We start from the raw sequence: 21722 nt of genomic DNA, 5'->3' as shown, positions 1-21722 counted from the left end.
GCTCCATCATCGCCTCCTAGCGCGGGGAGCCTCGGGGAGAGGCCACGCGCAGAGTTCTGGCTGGGTATGGCCGTCGTGGTGGTGCCGGGCAGCGCCCTGAGGAACAGCCGAGCCCGGCGGTGATGAGGGGTCGGTGCCTCCCTCAGAGCCACGGGAAGGGTTTCAGGTGTGGTGACCCGTGTAGGTGGTTTGGGAAAAAGTTCTTGGAATCCCACACGTTAAAAAAAAACAAAAACTGGGGAATGGCCTCTTGCGAGATATATAATATTTCACATGTTTTTGCAACTTTTTTTAGTGATCTTTCCGTAAAGTAATTTTTAAAGTGCTTAAGTTTCTCCTTTTGAAGATGTGGACCCTCAGTGCTCAGTTAGCATATTCGGTAATCTTACCAGTAATCTTTTTCATGTGCTCAGATATCTTTGAGGTATTTTTCAACCTAAATTATTCTATTTTTGTACTAATTTGGAAAAAAACTGGGCTAGAGAGTGACTTAATGATCATCGTTCCTTAGGGTTCCTTAAATCTTTTCCAGCCTTAAAAATTCCATAATTTTTTTGATCTGTTTTATTTCCCTGACCAGGTTCATTACTGTCACCTTGAAGGGAAGGCAAGAAAAGCTCTAAAAAGCATTAAAATTCCATTGAAAAGGGAAATAATTCCACAGTGCCCCTCCTTTGCTGTGTCCACACCACAGGAGCGAGGAGTCACACAAGACAGAGGCCACTGAGGCCGTTTGATGTTATCAAAGAGCTGCTACAGGATGGGTTTGAAACAGCTCCACGTCATGTGGCAAAATCCTGGAGTCATCCTTGCCCATGGAAAGGCCTCCTTCCTCCAAGGACACGGTGACACAAAGGCGAGAGCCTGGTGTGCTCCCCTCTGCCTCAGACCTTACACCCCAAAATAACCTCACCAAAAATAACCTCCAACCTGCCTTCCGTGGGAAATGTAACCCAAAATCTCTATGTTTACTTTCTTCCACAGGGATGAAGAGCTGGTGTTTTTAGTCTGTGGTTTTTTGGTTTTTTTTTTCTGCTGTTCCTCAGGTGGCCAAAACGCTGTTGCTGGTGTTGGGTTTGTTACTTTTTTCAAGCTTAGAGTGACTCACACGCTTCCATTTTGAAAAGGACCTGTAAAAATGGCACCATAGGGGCTTTGTTTTTCTGCTTCTCACTGAGGTTGTACCAGGGCTGGCTGCAGCCACTGAAGAGAACATGTGCCTATGTTTGGAAGAAATTCTGAGAATCTTTACAGTTGCATCTCTTTCACTGTCCCATAGCAAAGGAACAAAAAGAGAGGCAATGCTGCAGGAAGGACAGCTGGAACACGTGGCTGAGATACAACTTCCCTCTGTGTGAAGCTGATTTAAGGGCTTACAACCCCTTCAACTTCTTTGACTAAGCTCCCACATGGTCAGTTAACAAGGATGGAGATGTTTCTCCTCCCTACAAGTCTTGCAAAGTTGGAAACTTGGAATTTATTTTGCAGGCTTGGAGGGAGAGCGGTGCTTGGTTTATTTATCATCACTGTTTGTGATCTATGTTCGTGTTCCACTGCAGTGTCATGAGATAATTAATACTAAAACACCCCTGCTTGTTAGTTTACATGTTTCTGATGCCTTTAAAATCAGTAAAAAAGGGCTGATGACATTGCACAGGGGAAAACAGAATTTAATACATTTGTCTTGCATCCAGAATTACTTGGCAAAGCTGATGGTACACAGGGGACCCGACTCCAAGACTAAAACCAAGCCTTGCTGAAATCTGAAAGCACAGATTGCACCCTGGATGAATGTGGGCAGGAGCTGGATGAATAAAGAGGTATTAATTCTTACTGCATCTACCATTCAAGTGGAATAGAAGTGGGCAACCATTCAAAAGCAAAGTAGGATGGAATTAATCTGGTTTTCTCGAGACCTTTTTTTTAGGGCTTCACTCATAGCAACAGTTCACCTAAACCCATTTCCAATAATTGCTGTAATAGAAAAAAAAACACCTTTGTCATGCAGAGAAAAGCAAGACAAAAACCACATCTAAGAAAAAACATTTGAAAACCCCCTCACCATCACAAAACCCACTCTGCTATTTGACTTCTGAAACAGGTTCCAAAGAGCAAGTCCACGTGTGTAGGATAAGATCAGGACATCAATACATAATGCTTGTTCTCCATCAGAGAGATTTTAATTTATCCTGTCAACATGAGTTAATTAATAATTAAAAAGGGCACTCTGATCCTTATGTGGGAGGTCTTATAAAACGAAAATTCAAGCAATTTGAGATCAGTAGATTCCTGCTTATTAAAAAACATGTTCAGGGATTTATTCTATTACTGTTTCAAGTACAGTTTAAGCAGCATCTGGTGTGCATTTAAGCATTATAGAAGCTGTGACTGCCCCATCCCTGGAAGTGTCCAAGGCCAGGTTGGAGTAACCTGGGATAGTGGAAGGTGTCCCTGCCCATGGCAGGGGATGGAATGAGTTGATCTTTGAGGTCTCTTCCAAACCATTCTGTGATTCCTCTTGCTGATCTTCTGACTCTTCATCTTCTCTTGAATCCTCATGTGGGAAGTCTCATATGGTCCTTTTCACATTGGTTTTCTTTCTAATCCAACGGTGCTGTCTTGAACTTCACCTTTTCAGAGCTAACATTGGGTTTGCCCTATGACAGGTCACTTTAAAAGTCCAAGTGGACAGACATTTGGAATTAGAGTCCAAATAAAGTCAAACCAGGCCAAAATAAACTGCATTCTGGTCTAGCACAAGATTAGCCCTTAAATAAATAGTGAGGAGCCGGAGCAGTCTGTACAGCAGATGGCATTACAGGTAATATTTATCACACTCCAATCTCAGGGCTGAGATACTTGGGAGGGAGGATTGACGTCAGCTACGAGTGAATCAGTTTTAAAACAAGCTGGAAACCTGCTTGTGCCTTCAGCACTGGATTACTTTGTGCAGCACTTCTGCTTCGCACTTCCAGGTGCATTTATTGGTCTGAGCAAGCCTAGCAGGAAGAGCTCATTCTGTTTTTGCAGCTTAAGTGAGCTGATGTAAATAGATCTTGGACTTTGAGGTGGGAAGATTCCACCCAGCTGCAGTAACCAGGGGGATGCCCTTTGCTCCAGTTTTTGTGCCAAATTTGTGCATTGGGGAATTTTAAAGAAATATCACTTGGCAGGATATCGACTCTCAGGGTACAAGAATAACACTGAGTAAGGCAGCAGGGCATGGGCTGGGAGGGATTTACAGGGAGAGCTATCCAGACTGACACTGGGCAGTGGAGAAAACCAGTTCTGAAGTATTTTATTAAAAACAGTTGGGTTTTTATCTCACAGGATCCCAGAGAAGATCCTCTGAATGAAAAACCAGGAGCAGTTTTTCATCTGGGCACAACGTCCTTGTGCAGGAGTGACAGAGTTCATCAAAGGTTACTAATTACCATGTAAATCATGAGGTTGTCTGGCTGTCTGGACAGACTTGGGTGGGTGACCTGGGGTAGAATCATGGGATCATTAAGATTGGAAAAGACTTCCAAGATGAAGCCCAACCTTTGACCAAATACCCCCATGCCCACTAAACTGTGTCACGAAGTGCCACATCTACTCATTTTTTGAACACTTCAAGGGATTGTGACTCCACCACTTCCCTGGGGAGGCTGTTTCAGAGATTTTCAAGGATGGAGGAGTGTGAAGAGCTCACAGTGTGCCTTGGCTTAGGAGCACTTAGGGAAGCACAGAGTCGTGCTCTGCCAAATGAGTTTGTCAGCCCTGAGCCCACGATGTCCCTCAGCATTTGAGCCATGGCTGCTGGGCAAAGTGGCACAGAGAGAAAACCCTTCCAGCCCTGGAAAACTCAGCATCGAGGCATGGAGAGCTCATCTTTAGCTGGGGGGGATCACATGCTGAGCAGCACAGCCAGGTAATGCAGGACAGGTCACCTTGCACCAGCCTGAGCTGCCTCAGGGCACTGCAGGCAGCAGCACAGAACAAGGGGTTAGGCCAGGCTGGACTTGAACTAGACAGGACCTGGACAAGGAGGAGGAAGAACAAGGAGGAAGAATGACACTTGGGGAAGGCAAAGAATGATTCTGTGGGGGAAACTCTGCAAATATGTGCTTCCTTTTGCTGATAAAGGAGGGTGTGAGGCACTGAGATGAGCTACCTTGTTTGTCTGCTCTCACACCCTGCCAGGCCCTGGCAGCAGCACTCCCTTATCTCCGGCACATTGGCACATTGAGCTGTGCAGCCTCCCCTAATCCACCACACTGGGCCTGGGCTGCTCCTCCTTCTCTTTCTCCCTGTTCTAACGGGAGGATTAATTTTTTAATAAGTTTGGATACTCTTTCAGCTTTAGCTGGATAATTCTCATGCATTGCTTAAGCCTTTAGCAGCGTATGGGGGGCAATATTGTCTCTGTCAAGGAAAATGCCTCCCGTGTGATAATGAGGGTGCTTCAGCAGCGTTCCCATGGGTGGATTGTGGCACAGAGCTCTTCCTTCCACTGCAGGCAGCTCGGGGGGCAGGTTTCACACCTGCCTCTGCTGTATTTACACCTCTGTTTGTTATTTACGTGGTTCGGGTTATGTAAGTAGCAGCAGCCTCTTGTGCGTGTACCCAGAGGAATTAAACGAATTTGCAGAGCAACCTGCTGGGAACTTCCAAGGGGGCAAAGCCATTTTTTGCACACCCACGAGCAGCGCGGAAAACCGAGCTGCAGAAAATGAGGAATTGGGTCTTTTTTAAAATTGTGGGTCTTTACAGCACTGATGCCTTGAAGTCGTTGCTGTTGAAGTTGTCCAGCTGAGAGCTTTGTGTCACTCTCAACTACAATTAACGTGGTTTTCTGGGCTTTGAGTGATGATACTGCACAACCCACCCTTCTCGTGAGGCTTTTGTTTGGCATTTCACATTCCTTAACCAAAATGGATTAACTGCCAGCGCTGCCGTGGATTTGCAGAGAATCCAACTGGCTCTGTCCCCGGCCGCACCGAGCCGGGGAGAACAGGGCGAGTCATCCTTGAAGGGAGGAAAAAAAAAATAAAAGCACATTTTTGCGCGGCGTGACTCACATAACCGTCCTCAGCAGGCACGAAGCACCGGCGGCCAGCGAGTCCCCGCGAGTTATTCGGAGCACGCGAGACACGCGGGGCGTGGAGGGCAAAGTATGTGGGTTAGGCGCAGCCGCGCTGTGCCGGTGTGCGAACGTTAATTGCGTTAATTGCGTTAATTGCGGGCGAGAGGCGGCGGGGCCCGGCGGGGGCGGGGGCGCGGGCCCCGCTCGGCGCCGCGGGGGCTGCCGGGAGCCGCCCGCTGTTATTGTCCCGCAACATGCAAATGAGCGCGGGGCGGGGAGCCAATGGGGGCCGGCCGCGCGCCGCCGCCGCGCACGCGCGCCGGGGGGCGGGGAGGAGGCGGGGCCGACCTCGCGCCCCGCCCAGCGCCGGGGCCCTCACCTCGCCTCAGCACGCGCGGCGAAGATGGCGGCGGCGGCGGGCGGCGGGGCGCGGGGGCGGCGCGGGCGGCTCTGACCGGGCACCGCGGGCGGCGGGGAGCGAGCCCGGAGGGAGCCCCGAGAGCTCCGCGGGCAGCGGGGAGCTGGCACAGCCCCCCTCGGGGGGCGGGGGGGGCGGCGCGGAAGGCGGGGGCGCTGCCGGCGAGCCCGGCCGTGAGGGGCAGCGCGCGGGCCGTGAGGGGCAGCGAGGGCGGGTGAACCGCAGCCGCAGCCGGAGGGACGAGGCTCCGCGGCGGGCAGGGCTCGGAGCGGCGGCGGCGCGGGCCGGCGGCAGGGGAAGGAAGGCTGGCGCCCTGCGGCGGGCGCTCGGCGGGCAGGAGGCGGCTGCGCCGGTGGCTCCCCGCGTTCCTGGCGCTCGGCTGCTGGGCGCCCCACGCCATGTTCTCGGTGCTCTCCTACGGCAGGCTGGTGGCGCGGGCGGTCCTGGGCGGCCTCTCGCAGACGGACTCCCGCGACTACAGCCTGGTGACGGCCAGCTGTGGCTTCGGCAAAGATTTCCGCAAGGGCATCCTCAAGAAAGGCATGTGCTACGGGGATGACGCCTGTTTCGTGGCGCGGCACCGCACCGCGGATGTGCTGGGTAAGTGGCCGGGCCGGGGGCTGAGCTGGCTTCGGCCTCGCGGTGTAAACCCCCCCCTCCTTCCCGGAGCTGCACATGGCGAGCGGCTCAACCCCCGGTCTCAGACAAAGGAGCTGGTTCTGCCTGTCAGTGTCACCATGAGTTTCCTTTTTTAGCTTCCCAGGGAAGCTCTCGTGCTCTTTGTTGCAGCTCTGCCCGCCTTTGGCATGGGGGGCTGTGTGTGCTGGGTGTCCGGGCCCAGACTGGGCGTTTCACTTGTGGGTGCCTGTAAGGCCTGGTGGCTTCAAAACTCAGAGAAACAGCTCCCAGTGCGTTTCACTTTCTGTCTTTCTTTAAAACCTAACCAAGCCCCATGTACACGCATTGCATTTCAGCAGACAAGATCACTTGAACAGGCGCTTCCTGATTTTAACGCGTGCAATGTCCTTGTCAAGTGAAAGGCAGAGTGACATTGAAACTGGAATCAAATGTCAAACTTCAGTTTCGTTGTTTGTTCTGGCCTGATTGCGCTCTCTGGTTTAGAATCACAGGTGAAATGAATCTTAAGGGTTCAAATTTTAGAAGTAGTAAATAATTATGGGTAATCAATAGGGTCTTCAGACTGTGGGCAGCATTGCTTTTGACAGTGCTTTGACCTTTCTCATGTGTACTCAAGGTTGAATTTGGCTTACTGACACTCTGCACAAGTTAGTTGTGGTGTAATTACCAGAAGCAAATTTTCATCAAAACTTTGACACTTAAAAAAAAAGCTTCATCCTCTCTATCCCATCTGTGTTCGTTTGAGGTTTTTTTGCATTTATTTATTTTAAACCGGTGGGGTTGCACTGTGCTATCTCATGCTGTGGAAGTGGTTGGTGATTCTTCAGTTTGGCGCTGTCATTGTAACTTGGTTGCCATTTAACAGAACCCAGACGTTTTCCTCAGGAAGCTGCAAGTTGGTGCTAGGTAACAGTTATTGCTGGTTATTCTCAAGGGAGCTGTTACTGTAAGAGTGATGCCATCGCTTTCAAGATGTGGAAGGTTGGTGGGTGCATTTTAGACACTCTGCATCTTCTCTGTGGTGCCTCTTGCAGATAAACTTTTTGGGATTAGAATTAGCTGTTGGACACCCTTCCTTTAGCATGTGACTAACCCTGGCTGCCTTTAAAGTTCATGCTAGGCCAGCACTGATAAATAACCGAGCAATTGGTGTTTGCCCTTAAGATAAATGCAAGATCTCCTGTACTTTGAAGTGGACTCTGTGTGGGGAAGGGATAGATTTAGCCCCATTTGATGGTGTTTAGGGGGTTTTGGCCATATTTGGTAGTTACTGTATGTGGACCTACAGTTTGTCTTGTGTTCCTGCTGGAATCAACAGAGAGTTGCATTTCTAAGTTGGTCTTTGCATTAATTTTCATGGCAACTTGGAAACAAACAGAATTGTAACTCCACTTAAGGATCAAACAGCAAAGAGGGCAGCAGACCTAGGATGTCTTAAGTACCAAGAAGCAAATAATTTAAATAGAAAACCTCTTGGTTTGTTTGGTTTTGGGATTTCTCCCCTGGTAAAGCTATTTTTATGTCAGTTCTTCATTGTTTTTATAATATACATACTGAAGACCCAAAATCTCTGTACTTTCTTTAAAACAAGAATGTTCAGGTGGGATTTGATGCTTCTAACTTGATGCTTTTTGTTCTTCATCTGTAGCTCTTAGGTTTGCAAACATAGTAATTTTCTCCCAGTTTCTGCTGCTGGGATCATCTCTTTACTCTCTCAACCAGCCTCAACTGCTGCAGGGACAGTTTCAGCACCACCAGTGTTTTCCTGCCCTCAATTCCTCTTACTCCCATCACAAATCTGAGGCTCCTTAATGATTTTTTTTTAAGACCCTCATGAATTTTGTGCTACCTCAGTACCTAACTCTGCACCTCAACAAAACTGCATGAGCTGCACTGTTGGGTTTCAGACTTAATTTTTTGACATTTAAGGAAGAGGCTCACATGGTTTGAGCCAAAGTGAACGCTTGACACAGTAAATTTCAAGTGTATCACTTGGGGTGAGTAGTCATCAGTGACAAAGCCAGTCCACATAATTAATGTAAAATTCCTTTGTGCCAGTGTTTTCTAGAACCAGTCTATTATGGAAAACCTGCCTGTGTGGGATGGATTGGGTGTGGTGGAGCAGTGAAAGAACTACTCCCAGCCTTTTGGCATGAGTGCTTGGGGATTCATTTTCTTAGGTCAAACAAGAGTTGACTTGGCAGCATGTTTATAGCAGAATCAAATTCTAAACACTTCTTTTGTTCTATGTGTGCTGTATAGTTCAAAGGCGGAATGTTTAACAGTGTCTTTTAGTCTGAGCTTTATCCTTTCACAGTAAGATCAGCAGAGAGCTGGTGAAGATTCAGGTTATTTCCAGTCCTCCCATGGTTGTTCAAGGCTTGATAAGGCCTATTATTGGTGTATTTGAATCCTTGAGGGTTTTGTCTCTCATTTTTGCTTTTATCTGGAGCATACCTGTCGATTTTTTGTGTCTTCTTCCCATCCTGAACACAGCAAAGCTCAGAACAGGAGTTTTTCCTTAGGGATCACCCTAAGGAGAGGAAATGGCTTTACTGCTAATGTTAATCTCTAGAGCTTTACAATTCACTCCTGTGCTTCCTTTCTCTGCTGCTTGTACCATGATATACTTTTCTGTTCATTCACTGCCAGTGTCTTGTGTGTTCAGATCCTCAGAGTACTGAAATCTCTCACAGAGATTTGGGAGACATTCTCTACTGCTTCATGTCTGATGCCTTTGGAACTTTTGAGGACAGAAATACTGGTTTTTTTCAAAGCTGAAAACCAAAACTCTGACACCTCTGTTTTTTCTCATTAGCATGCAAGTAGGATTTTTACTATATAGGGAACAAGCCAAATTTTTAAAATTAACTTAAACAGTTTTATAGCCATTTCACTAATTTACCAAAAGTAAATGTTAAAGTAAATGTTTTCATCTCTAGAAATTTTGAGGTGTCACATCCTGGTGATTGGTTTTTTCCTTAATTTTGGGATTTGCCTTTTCTTGCTTGTTCTAGCCTTATCAGGCTCCTGATGTCTTTGTTCTTTTTTTATGGATTTTCCAAGCTGTTGTGTGACTCATTATTGAAACATTGCAGCAGCCAATGCGCATCCCGTGACAGCATCACTTATACAAGGTCTGTGCTGGGTACAAGTTTGGGTGTAGCCAGTGTGACTTGACTCTTCCAAACTATTTCTTTCCCCCAGGAGTAAGGAAAAACTGTCAGGCAGCAGGAGGCTGTTTGTTCACTGCAGAGTTAAAATTTGACAATTGTTCTATTTGCTGCAAATCTTGATTTTTAGTTTTTGGGGGGAGGGGAATGTCTGGGTGCTGCAGGGCAGCTACTCTAAAGTGAAAGGTGCTGCACTTGGTCTGAAAGTTTTGTCAGCAGCCTGCACAGGAGGTAGGTAAAACTGCAGAGTGACAAAGCCCTGGAATATTGTTAGTGTCACTGTCATCAGGAAAAGTAAACTTCAAAACCTAAAAGGATTTGTAGATGAAATGTCAAGGTTCTGGCAGCTGTGGAGGAGGAAGGGATCCGTCCTTGGACACTTGAAGGTTATAGAGGACGATGTTAAGTGGTTTATTTGGTATCATACCTATTAAAGAGATTGCTGCCTTATCACAACTTATCACACTAAAGGAGCTGAGAATCGCCGCCTCCCTCGGAATCACCTTTCACCTACTTCGAGTGAGAGCTGCGGTGCCTGAGAGGCAGCGATCACAGAGCTCCAGAGCTGCATGCATGTCTTAGTTTGTAACAGCTCATAGGAAATTTTCTGTTTAACATCAGTGCTGCCATTTGTAGGGAAACTGCAGATTGACAACCACCCCATTAACAGTCACTGGCTTTCTTGTCAGCAGAGCTGCTCTGGAGCAGCACTGAATGTAACCTCTGAGAATAAAACTTATATCTGGATATTCTTCTTTCCCACAGTTTCTGCAGGGACATTGCACACAAAGTATTCAGGTCACAATTTCCAGTTGAACACTAGTTTTAACTGTAAATGCTATTGATGCTTGTTGATGGCAGCCAATTTTCCATTCACACAAAGGTCTTGGCCTGAAGGGAGAGCAGATTCTGTCAGAAATCAGAGGGAAATCAGCAAAGCTGAGCACAGTGCAGGAGGTGAGGGTTACTCATACCTATGCCATAGGAAGCATTGGAAAAATCTCCTGCTCTTTGCTCTGGTTCATCCATGCTGTGAATACTGAGCCTGAGATGGGTCAGGCTGGCAGGGATTTCTTTCAGCGTCTGCCCCCAGTACCTGTCCTTCCTCATTAGTTCCACAGTCACTGAACACCTTGAGAAATTAGGTAGTTGTAACTAGGGGATTTTTTATATATTTATGCAGAAATAATTTATAGTTTAGTGTTCTGCTGGAGGTCCCCAAATGTGTGATTTCTCAGGCTTCAATAAAATAGGGAGGTAGTCTACCTGGTAAAAATGTGCTTCAGGAACAAGTGTGCTGTAGCAGGGAGGGGGAAATAGATATAAAGAACTGTTGCTTTCTTCTGGGAGTAGATGCACAATTTAATATTTCCAGTTCTGTGTTTCTCCTTCAGTTTGTTCCTCAAGATCATTGTTCACTTTGCCTTTGCTTTTTGCTCCTTGTTGTCACTTACCCAGTTACTCTTCCAGAACCTTTCTGTTTCATGCAAGGGTAGTTTAAGTTTTACTGTAACAGTGTGAATAAGTAACCTTTCCTTCTGTAACTTGTTAGCAGTCACACACAACCTGCCCTTAGGGATTTGTATTTAACTGGGTTATTTCTTTGTCAGAACCTTGAGAGGGATGAACACTCTTTGGCTCTAACAGATCCAGGGAAGCTGCTGAGGGTCAGTGCTGGCTTTGAGCATTGGACTTGCTTTAGGTGGAGAACCTGTCTAGGTGTGTGATTTATCCTACCACTGATAAAACAAGAAATCTTATCATTTTATCTCAGTTCTGACGTTGATTAATACTAGGTGCTATATTTCAAACTTGTGTGGCGTAAGTCATTGCATTTTTTTACCATTTTAGTCTCCATATTTGATGCAAAGTTCAGTTATAAATACGTCCTTTTGATGTTCTTTTAGCAGTGATTCATTGCTATTTCAGGTAAGGATCTCAAGAAATTGAAAGTTCAGTAGGATGTGTGGAGTGCCTTAGAAAGTTAATTGTGGTTGCATGCAAAAGCAGCTCCTGCTGACACACTTGTGCCTGCCTGGTGCTTCTCTGTGTGATTTTTGTTCTTGGCTGATGCAATATTTCAAAAGTCTCCAGAGATTTTTGGGACAGGGTGGTACTTGTGGACTCTGACCATGGGCAGGTTAATTTCCCTGCTAACCAGAGCTGTCCCTCATAACATTATTTATATTAAACAGGGTTTGATCAGTATCAAGGCTTTGTTATGAGCTTTCAGGCTGTTTAGTTTATATTTGCTGTGAGCTAGGCAGAGCACCTGGATCTCACACTAGTGAGTGGTGAAAAGCAGATATTGCTGCTTTCAGCACTGGCTGGTTTTCCCTGGCCTTCTGCAGGGAACTCATGTGCTGGCAGGCAAAACAATTTCACATTTGCATTTCAACTGGTATCTTATCCCAGGTGCTTTTAGCATTTTGAAATCAGCTTTAACAAGTTTCACTGCCAGCATCTTCCCTGGCTCAGTTTCAGTGCTGCTGCATCAGTCATTTGTGCTTTGTCTTGTAACTTTGTGACAGGTGTTTCTCTGAGAGAGATTTTGATATTCTGAATCTTGGGGGAGTTGGAAAAAGTCAGTTTTTGGATTAGCACATGCAGCAAGTATTTTATCTGGCAGGCGTATTTCTGTATTTTCCAGCACAAGGCAATGCAATGGAGTGTTAACTCTGAGATTCTGAAAGATCTCTATAATACAGTTAAATACTTGAGAAGTATTTATTATTTTGAAATAATTTGTTGTGAAATTTTCAATTGCTTTATTTACAGTGGTGGTTCATCTGGCTGCAGGCATTGCACTGTCACATGGATGTTTGTGCTATTTCTGCATGGACTTGAACAGGGAATAGCCACAGAAATGTTCTTTCTATAAAATTTTCTCATTTACTGAATGGCATGAATGAAAAAAAAACAAAACAAGGTCTGTGTACAGTTTCAGCAATTGTCAGCCATGCAGTTTGTTTAAAATGTCCTGTGATTCCTAATTTATAACATGGCTAGAACGGTTTATGGCTCAAAGGAAAACCCCTCTGTATTTGTTGAAAAGGTAATTATTTTGAATATATACCTTATTTTTTCTTGGATGAAAGCAAAGGTATTATATATAAATAGAGCTTGGCCTTATTCCTTGGGAGTGATCCTGCCAATGGCAACACCTTTGAATTTTCTTTTGATGACAGAGGGAAAACCTGGTATTAATCAAAGCTGAATGTTTAGTTTTTGCTGCTTCTGCAATTTGAAACAGTTTTGCTCCTTGTTTGCTGTATATCAAATAGCACAGAGTTGACTTAAACTTTATTCTCATTTACATTTCATCTATTTCAGTAGCAGTTTACTCAAACTGTTTCAAAATCACATATTCCTTTCCCACGTGAAACTGTTCAGTTTACAGAGATTGCAGAATGTGAAGGTGCTGGGTTTATTTTAAAACCATATTGAAGGTAGGACAGGATGATTAAAGGTCTTGGCCCCAAACCTTTATAAACCCCCACCTTTTCCATTTGGGGCAAGGCCAAGAAATAGAGTTGGTAGCTGCTGAGGGGTTGTGGAGGTGGCACTGAAATGAGCCCTCAGGGGCACTCCTGAATGCAGTGGTTGTGTCAGCCTGGGGTGCAGTGGGGAGCCAGCAGAGCTGTCCTGGTGCTGTGGGATCAGACTGTGTCCTCACAGGTGTGGTACCAAGCAAAGCCAGAGGAGCTGCTGGGGGATGTCTAGAGGGTGATTGCTTTGGAAAGCACTGGCAAAACCTACTTAAAGCTGTTTATAGCATGCAAAAAGCAGACAGGAAGGCAGACAGACAAAGGCAGTGCATGGCTCAGAGTATATGAAGGGTGCTGCCATGATTATGGATTCACATTTCCTGCCAGGAGTAAGAAATGAACAAAGAAAGTCAGATGGTGTACTCATTTTTCCTTTAAAAATTGAATAGGTTTTTATAATGGACCTTCTCAGGTGCTTGCTGTGATGGCTTTCTGGTACTCTGTGCTAAGGCTGCAGTGTTTGTGTTCCAGTGTTTCCCAACACTGATGTAAAAGGATTTTCTGGATCACTTCAGGGAACTCCATAACTTCTGCCGAGCTTTCTTTGTAACCGCCTTGGGAGCCAAGAGCTTTGGGCAGCATTTGTCAAACATCTTTTCAGTGCATTAACCCTCTTGTCAGCAAAGCATTGCAGAAGTACATCTGGACTATCTTAATTTTAAAGGGAAGGAAGAAAAACATTTTTCTGATAACTTCACATAAAGCACCATCATTTAACCTGAAGCTGAGTTTCTGTTTCAGGTTTCAGATCTAGAACCTTTCCTTTATGATCTCTTATTCTAGACTTGTCTGTGTGGAAGTAGAAAGCAAAGGGTTAATCCAATATTAACCTGAAGTTGTGAGACTTATAGGGAGAGGATTAATCTGTTCTGGAAGACTCTAGAAAAGTCATTTCTGAGAATGCTGGGTGCTTTAGCATAGGCTTCTTCCAGGGGACTGCTCAAAGAGGTGAATGCAGGGATCTGCATTCCTGTAACATTCTTCTGAGAAAGCAGAGGGACAAAGCAGGTGTCTAAAAGGTTGTGCACTATTTTAGGGAGAAATCTGATTAATGTTGATAGGCTGTTCAGGATCTGGCTATAACCTCCTGTCAGATTATAGTTCACACCAAGGTCGGGTCTAAACCTTCCGTCTCAGTTTCAGACCATGTCCCATGTGAAGGGCATTTGGAGATGAGGAAATTGAGTTTTTTCTTCTCACTGACATTTCCATGCCTTTGATAATAGCGGAGTTTTTTTCCTGAGGAGACTGTCCTTCAGCAAAATCTGAGCACTGAAATTCACTTTTTATGCTTTTATCATGAACATATTTCAGCTTTACTGTGTTTTGCAATTCTCTGCTTAGTTTGTCCCATGCTGAGGATCAAAAAGATTTTGGGAAAAATTTCCACATAGTAACATTCTAATCTCAAATAATACCTTCAGCAGTATTTTGCTTTTATCATTTAGGCAATTGGAAGAAGTTCAAAGTTCTTGAACCCAATGAGCAGCAGAAAATGTGTCTGCTGCTCACCTCCCTCTGATCACCCCCTTTCCATGACCAACAGTCACTGTTTTCCCTGTTGCTTAGAAGCTTCCCAGGCTTTGGCAGAATGGGTCTAATTTTCTGATATCCAGGTTGTTTTGAATAACGGAAAATTCTCTGGATCATAGTCAGTTTTCATTCTCTTGCTTGGCTGAAGCTGTAAGCAACAAACTCTCCTTGAAAGGGGTAGGTCCCAGCATTGTGTTGGTTAGATGGATTTAGGAAAACACTTGTAAAATGGAGCTTAATTGTATACAGAAATTGAAAGCACCAAATAGAAATTGTTGTCCTTCATATGAGGAGGTAGTCTGAGAAAAAACTGTGCTGCTGTATAGCAGGAACAGTTTCTGTGTCATTTCTGTACTAGTTAAAATGTTGACCTTCACTTTTAGAATTAATTAAGCCTCTTCCCTTTTAATGGACTGATAAGAGGTTAATGGGATTTAATCCTCATTTTACCCCCAAATATCCCATTTCTTGCTCTCTAGTGGAGTCGGCCTCCTCATTCTCAGCATTAGACTTTCAGCAATTCCAATTTTATTTGGAGATTTGTCTGGGAGCTGATATCAGAAGTTATCTTAAAAATACTCAGAAATTTATTTGTTAATCCAAAATATTTTCCAGGCAGGTGCCATGTCCTACATTTTAGTTACTAAATATCATAAGACATGTAAATAATGAAACCCCTTGATTTGAAAACCATTTCTGTTTAGGTAACTCTGGTTTTGTGTTTCCTTGCAGGGGTGGCAGATGGTGTTGGTGGCTGGAGAGACTACGGGGTTGACCCTTCTCAGTTCTCAGGGACTCTCATGCGGACATGTGAACGTTTAGTAAAAGAAGGACGGTTTGTTCCAAGCAATCCTGTTGGAATTCTCACTGCAGGCTATTGTGAGCTGCTGCAGAACAAAGTACCTTTGCTTGGTAAGACACAAAAAATATGTCAGTTCAATCTGGGTTGTGTGTTACACGTGGCCTTACTGAAGGGTGCTTGAGTCTCTTGTCATTGTCTACAGCAAATGTGCAGGCAGTTAACTTCTCTTAATTAACTGAAAACATAGAAATGCAGTCGCCTTGGTGGCATCCTTATTTTCTCTAAAACTGTTTTAATTAATTTAGTAATGCAGGGGGTGTTGATGAGTGTGTATTTATATATAAAATAAAAGGCTTTCTGTGGGAAGGGTGAATTCACCAGAGTTTGCAGAGCGAGTTCTGCAGTGGAACACACTGTGCACATGTGCTTGCTCTGTATTTTATATGTATAAATAACTGTTCTCTGCTGAAAACTCTTCGTGGTACTGATTGTGGCTTTCTGCTTCAGCTATGCAAGGAGAAATATTTTCTGAGAATAATTGGATGTAGTTCTGCTCATTCCTGGCCTTACTCTGCTCCCGTTGCCTTTTATGTCCAGTGGACTCAAACCCCAGTTGATTGACTTAAGTAGTTCATATAATACAATCTCTGGTAGCATTATTTTTGTAAATCTTTGTGGGGGGATTAATTACAGATCTTTCTGAAAGCCAACTGAAGTAGATGCTTCACATATTCTGTGTCAGCATTGATGGGACACAGGGCATTCAGCTGCCTGGGGACTGGGAGCAGATAGAGAGGCCACACTTGGTCTCAGCTGACAGCTCTGCCAAGGGAACACTTTTCTAAAGGACATGAGACCTCTTCTGCACCAAGAGAGTGTTTGCCCTGCCAAAATGCACACGGCTCACCTGACCTTAAGCTCCTGTGCCAGAGCAGTGCTGTGTGAGCTATATTTAACTTGTCTGCTGAGCTGGGAGCAGATGTTCTCGCATTATATGCCTAAAGAATAGGTTGGAACCTCAGGAGTGACCTTAAGTGTCACGAAAATAGCAGTGGTCAGTAATTACATTAGGATTTGGTGTGTTGAACGGTGCTTATTTGTGCAAAGCAGCTGTAGCTGTAAGTGAGCTCCAAAGTGGGGCACTGGCGAGAGCTCTCCCTGTGCCTTTGGAGATGGAGCAGCTCCGCTAGGCTTGACCTTTGCAGTGCTGAAAAGCAGCGTGTGCTGAGTCACAAGATCTGCATTCCACACATGGCCTCCTGGTTACACTCTGCTAATAGAGTTAGAATTTGAAACTAATGATCCTTACTGTTTCTCCTTTAACTGAGAACAGTATTTTTAGAAGGAGGAATAAAGTCTTGGAATTACCACAGCAATGAGCATTTAGAGTTTATTTAAAATAAAGGGGCAGGAGAAGACTTCATTGAGGAGGATTCATTAGGCAGTAACTTCTCCTTGCTGTTGAGCTTTAAGCCTGGATACTTGGTTCATCAGCACTGAATCCAGCAAATAATATAAAACTGAAATGGGAGGAAACTGTGCCATTTATTTAATCACTCTTGTGTTGCAGCACAGTTTTGAACACTGTCACATATAAAATCAAGATTTTTTTTCCAGTGATACTTCTTTGACTTAACATTCATTAAGGATGGGGAAGGTCCTGTGTGTTCACTAGAGAACAGATTCAGGGCAAGTGCATTGCAGGGAACTCTCTGTATTAGAAAGAGAATTGTCTGGAACAGGCAGTGCCTGGAGCCAGCTGGACTTCTGCACTAGCAAGCCTGATCCTAAGCTTTGCTCACTGCAAGCTTGTGGTCTGTCCAGCATGGAGCTGTGCTTGGAAAATCCTGCTGGAAGAACATGAGGGGAGAAGGTGAAGACAGTTCACAAGCCCATGACATGGGGCAGAAGTGCTGTAGCTGTGTTTCCCCCTCTTGGGGATTGAAAGGTCTTTTGGTGGTTGTGCTGTCCTGTCCTATTTGCAGAGCTGAGCGATTGCTGCTTGCTGTGAAGGACTTGGGCTTCTTTGCAATACAGCATTTTTGTGGCTTGCAACCAAGCACAGTTGGTGGCTACTTCCCAGTGAATGAGTGGAGAATTCCTCAGTGCCCTCAAGCATGGCTGGGATAGTTCCAAGCACAGTTGACATCATGTATTTTGCTATTACTTTAATTTGGAAGAGTATTTGTCTCTGAAACATTTTTTTTCTTAAATTTGTGGAGTTGGTGTCCTGAGGATCTGACAGGATTATTATTTTTTGAACCTGAAGCAAGCTCTGAAGAGCCAGGCTGGAAGGAAAAGCATTTCGTGTTCTGAGCAGAGAAATGCAGCAGGACCTAATACTTAATTGCAAACAGGTCTTTACTTGGTGTGGTTTATTTACAGCTGATGAGTGAAACTGTGTGGAGAGCTCCTAGCATTGTATGGATGCTACTAGAATTCTATTATCTCCATGATTTCGGAATTTCAGTATTTTATGTGAGTTCTGTAAATCCGGTCCTATAGCAGAATGTGCTGACATATGTTGGGATGGAAAACTGTAAATAAAGCCAAACAAAACAGGTATTTGTCAGCATAATGTGTTTACCAAAATCAAAGCAGGAAGAGTAAATTCTACACAAAAATCATCATTTGTATTGCAAAGATTTCTAGCATTTTGCTAGTTTTATTTTATATTAATTCTGCCATTATTGAGTATTTCCATTTCTCCTGACTTTTAAGCTTTGATGAATGTTGTAATTTTTGAATTATTGATCAGATCAGTGAGAGAACAAGCAGTTTCTGTAAGGCTGACTGCAGTCACTGTGTTTGCAGGGAGCAGCACAGCTTGTATAGTAGTCCTGGACAGATCAAGTCATCGTTTACATACAGCCAACTTGGGAGATTCTGGATTTTTGGTAGTCAGAGGTGGGGAAGTCGTCCATCGATCCGACGAGCAGCAGCATTACTTCAACACTCCCTTCCAACTGTCCATAGCTCCACCAGAAGCAGAAGGAGTTGTCTTAAGTGACAGGTAAGGGGGAAGAGGAACCTTAATTTTTAATCTGTGCATGTGACCAGCTCCCAAAAAGTTGTAGTTTTGCTGCTGTGGGGCTCTTCTGTACCACACAGGATATAAACACGTGTCCAGTCAGGTCCTGCACCTGCCACCCTCCCTTTTTGGGTAACATGAACATTTCTCACCTTGTACTACTTAACTTTGTACCTGTTGCACAGTCTGAATTTATTGGGCTATTCATGGTGGCATATTCCCATTGCCATGGGCTTGTTCTGATCCATGGGAAGATGTCACCCACTATAGCTGGTGTGTGGACAAGTGGCTGGACTTCCCAGCAGAGCTTTGGTTCCAATCCCTGCCTGTACTCCCTTGGGACTGTTTGGAGTAGCTAATTTAGATATTTTGGCACTGAGGTTTCAAGTGCTTGAAGAATAGAGCAGAGGGACATGTGACTGTAACTTGTGTTTCCAACTTGCTGTTTCCAGCAGCATATTGTATTTGACCAAAACCAGCAAAAAAACTGTTTGGCAGAACACCAAGCTGGGAATGAGAGTATGAGGAAAGGACAATCTGTTCACAGAAATGAGTTGTTTCAAAAGCAGGCTTGTTCTTGTGTCTTCCCTTAGGAATGTCAGGCTGATCCATCCTGACTTTGTGAAGTCTCACCAGTAATATGAAATAAACTCAAAAATAAACAGCTTTCAAATATGTGTTAAAACACAGCTTTCAAAATGTCTCACTCATTAAAGTGATATCCCTCATCTGAATATAAGGAGGTGGTAACAGGATCTTCAAAGAGTGGCCATGGAATAAAGGGAGTGCAGTAGGCAGCTGAAGTTTTGGACTCAACGAGCTTGAGTCTTTTCCAACATAAATGATTCTCTGCAGTATCAGGGCTGATGCAGTAAAGGTTGAGACTTTAATCCAAAATAGCTCTTTTTGAAAGTGTTGGTTAAGCTGTTGAAACTCCTGACCGTTCTTGTGTGTGGTTTTATTTCTTCATCCTGCAACTGCTGAGAGGAAGCCAGGGTAGGACTCTGAAATTAGAACCCTTTCAGTAATCCAGGTTCTTTGTTAGATGAAAATTAAATGATCTCTTGAAATTCCAGAGCTATAAAAAATCTTTAATTTTCTGAGATTCTCTGTCATCTGTAGGAAGACCATAAAAACAAAGAGCAGAAAGATAATTGATAATGTCCAGTGGAAGTCAGGGAGGCCAAGTAATCTGAGTCATCCAGTAATAAGGAAAGCACAAGATAAATGTGCTCCCACACTTCAGCTCTGAATCATGATTACAGCTTTCTGGCTGGTTCCTGCACTGTTCCTGACGTTAATTAGTACTCATGCTCCTTGTCGAAACACTTCTCCTGTCCTTTTTTATTTGTTGTCCCAGTTCAGTGATGAATTTGGCTATATATGGGCATAGGCAGGCAATCTTAACTCCATCAGCCTTCCTGAAGCTACACATCAGTTGAGCAAAGCAGCTCCTCTGTGTTTTGGCAGAGCCCAATGGCCTGGGATGCAGTGATTTCTCCTTCTTACAGACCCCTGAAGAGTCTTTAAAAATGAAAGGTTTGTTGTTATGTAGCTTCTGAGAATCAGATTTTGCAGCAATATTCATGTCCAAACTGGGTGTTTTCTCCTCTTGGTGTTGTGTAATGTGTTAGACACAAGCATTCCAACAGACTCTGGTCTCCTGGTAGTGATTTCCAGACATTGGATTAGAAAGTCATTCAGAATCCTGAAGTGTTTGAGCCAGGCCTGTTATTAATTGTTCTTTCAAGAATCTCTCTCTTATATCTTCAAGATGAGCAGAAGGAAGCCCTGAGCTGCCATTCTGTTTACTGGTTTCCATGGAGACACACTCCTGGAGCAGATTAGTTTGCAGCATTGTTCATGAGGGAATTTTAACTGCAAATCCTGGGTGCAGGAGCTGGACCAGGACCTGTTCGCAGTCACAGGGTCTGTGATGGGACTTTCCTGACAGCCCAGCCTGATGCTTTATAAAGCTCCACAGGGAGTGATTATTCCTTTATCTTGCACAAACCCCCAAAGAGCAGTGAAGTGCAGTAGCTGTGGATGTGCTGTTTGAGGTTGTTTGGTGTCTTTGTGAGGGCTGGAGTCCTGTAAGCTCTGTCCATCCCCAGCCCCGAGGCTGCTGACAGCACGTCCTTCGATGTCCAGCTTGGGGACATCATCCTGACCGCCACGGACGGACTGTTCGACAACATGCCTGACTACATGATCCTGCAGGAGTTGAAAAAGCTGAAGGTGAGTGTGTGTGTTCTCAAGCTCTCACAGCTTTTTTGCTGGCTTTCTACTTGCTACCTTTACTTCTAATACCCAAAACCTTTGTGTTTTATGTAAGAACCCCATCACAAAGTGCTGTATCCTTAAAAGGCCTTCCAGGTAAATACCCCATGTGAGCAGCGCAAGGGACATTGACCCCAGAGGGCTTTCTCTTGGATCTGCATCCAGGCTGAATCCAGAAGTAGCAGCTTGGGCATAAATTTCCCAAGTAACAGCTGGTTCCATGTCAGTAACCGGTGAAGGGAGGAGGAGGGAAGGAGGAGATGTTCAGTAGCAGGTGCTGCCTTTGGCCTCACACTGCACCTGCAGGTTGGAGATGATACACAGGGAAATGGAGAATCCTCTCCTGGGTTACTTGAGGGTGAGCTTACACTTAAAATAAATTTCAGCTTCTCTAACCAGTAATCCTGACATAGTATGGGCTATCTGAATTGTGGGTTGCACATGCTTGAAAATCTTCAGTGTTCTGTGAAAAAAAAAATCCTGTCAACTTTTCCACATTAGTGACCACAAATGTTCTTTTTAAATGGTAAGAATACATGAAAATATTTTAACTTGGCTGAGAACATTTAGCTTCAGGCTATTTACTTACAGAAAGGAAAGTACACTTAAGGAGATATCAATATGTATAAACTCCTTGAGGAAACTATTTTGCTGTGAAATGCAAATAAGAGAATTGCAGCGTGGTTTGAAGAGAATTTGGCCTCCTCTTATCCTGCAGCTCCACAGGTCACTAATGTGTCACTGGGGCTGAAGCCACCTCACACCCTTGTGTGTGCACAGGGCAAGGCTGTCCTGGCTGGCCACTGGAGTTGGAATTCCCTTGTGGAAGAAAGCTGAGCTCCACCTTTTGGCGCGTTTGGGAAAGGCACTGGAGTTCCCCAAGAGGTTCAGCCAAAAGTTAATCACATAAATGCCTGCTAATTCCCAAACCTGCGGGGAAGGCTCTTGAAATGACAAGGCATTTAAAAATGGTTACAGACAAAAAGAGCAGTGATTGTCTGTCATGTTGGCTTGAGTGAGAAAAGCCTGGGAGGAAAGCAGCAGAATTACTGAAGCAGGGAAAAAAAAATGTCCTTAAAACACAGCCTGGAGAAGGTTTGTGTGCTCTCAGTGCATTTTTCTCATCTGACTCTGAGGTGCCCCTTCTCCCCAAGGGTGCTCTTGGGGTGAGAGAGCCAGAGGTGCAAGACTTACACTCAAGATAAAACAAATACTTCACCAGAGCCTGCC

The 21722-nt window shown here is 44.6% G+C and overlaps 2 protein-coding genes across 5 annotated transcripts in view; both read left to right on the top strand.

The window, feature by feature from the left end:
* Nucleotides 1–30: 30 nt before the first annotated feature.
* LOC131585443 (uncharacterized) lies at nt 31–5522 on the top strand. 4 transcript variants are annotated; one of them, XM_058851641.1, is made up of 5 exons: nt 31–166; nt 581–1412; nt 1695–1820; nt 3331–3422; nt 5081–5522. In XM_058851641.1, exons 3-5 carry the CDS (start codon nt 1788–1790, stop codon nt 5520–5522), a joined length of 567 nt encoding a protein of 188 aa, XP_058707624.1. In that variant the 5' UTR covers nt 31–166; nt 581–1412; nt 1695–1787. The 4 variants fall into 4 exon arrangements, with proteins under 4 accessions (XP_058707624.1, XP_058707623.1, XP_058707625.1 ...); XM_058851640.1 differs by having other exon boundaries at nt 581–1820; XM_058851642.1 differs by lacking the exons at nt 31–166; nt 581–1412; nt 1695–1820 and adding an exon at nt 1828–2821.
* Nucleotides 5523–5576: 54 nt separating this feature from the next.
* The window catches only part of PPTC7 (protein phosphatase targeting COQ7), a 21309-nt gene continuing 5163 nt past the window's right edge, over nt 5577–21722 (top strand). Inside the window, exons 1-4 of the mRNA XM_058851635.1 lie at nt 5577–6086; nt 15112–15291; nt 17996–18194; nt 20327–20450. Coding sequence (XP_058707618.1) covers nt 5885–6086; nt 15112–15291; nt 17996–18194; nt 20327–20450 — 705 coding nt within the window. The 5' untranslated portion in view covers nt 5577–5884. The remainder of the gene's footprint in view (nt 6087–15111; nt 15292–17995; nt 18195–20326; nt 20451–21722) is intronic.

This window comes from Poecile atricapillus, chromosome 16 (assembly GCF_030490865.1).
Source record: "Poecile atricapillus isolate bPoeAtr1 chromosome 16, bPoeAtr1.hap1, whole genome shotgun sequence".
NCBI classification, from domain to species: Eukaryota; Metazoa; Chordata; class Aves; order Passeriformes; family Paridae; genus Poecile; species Poecile atricapillus.
The sequence above is the reverse complement of the archived record's forward strand: the minus strand, read 5'-3'. Positions and strand labels throughout refer to the sequence as shown.

Excerpts from the sequence above, each read along its gene's own strand:
- LOC131585443 (XM_058851639.1), top strand. The coding sequence starts at position 3,223 with ATGGGCTGGGAGGGATTTACAGGGAGAGCTATCCAGACTGACACTGGG. Across the intron at positions 3,423-5,080 it reads AGTGACAGAGTTCATCAAAG|GCACGAAGCACCGGCGGCCA; the intron begins GTTACTAATTAC and ends CGTCCTCAGCAG.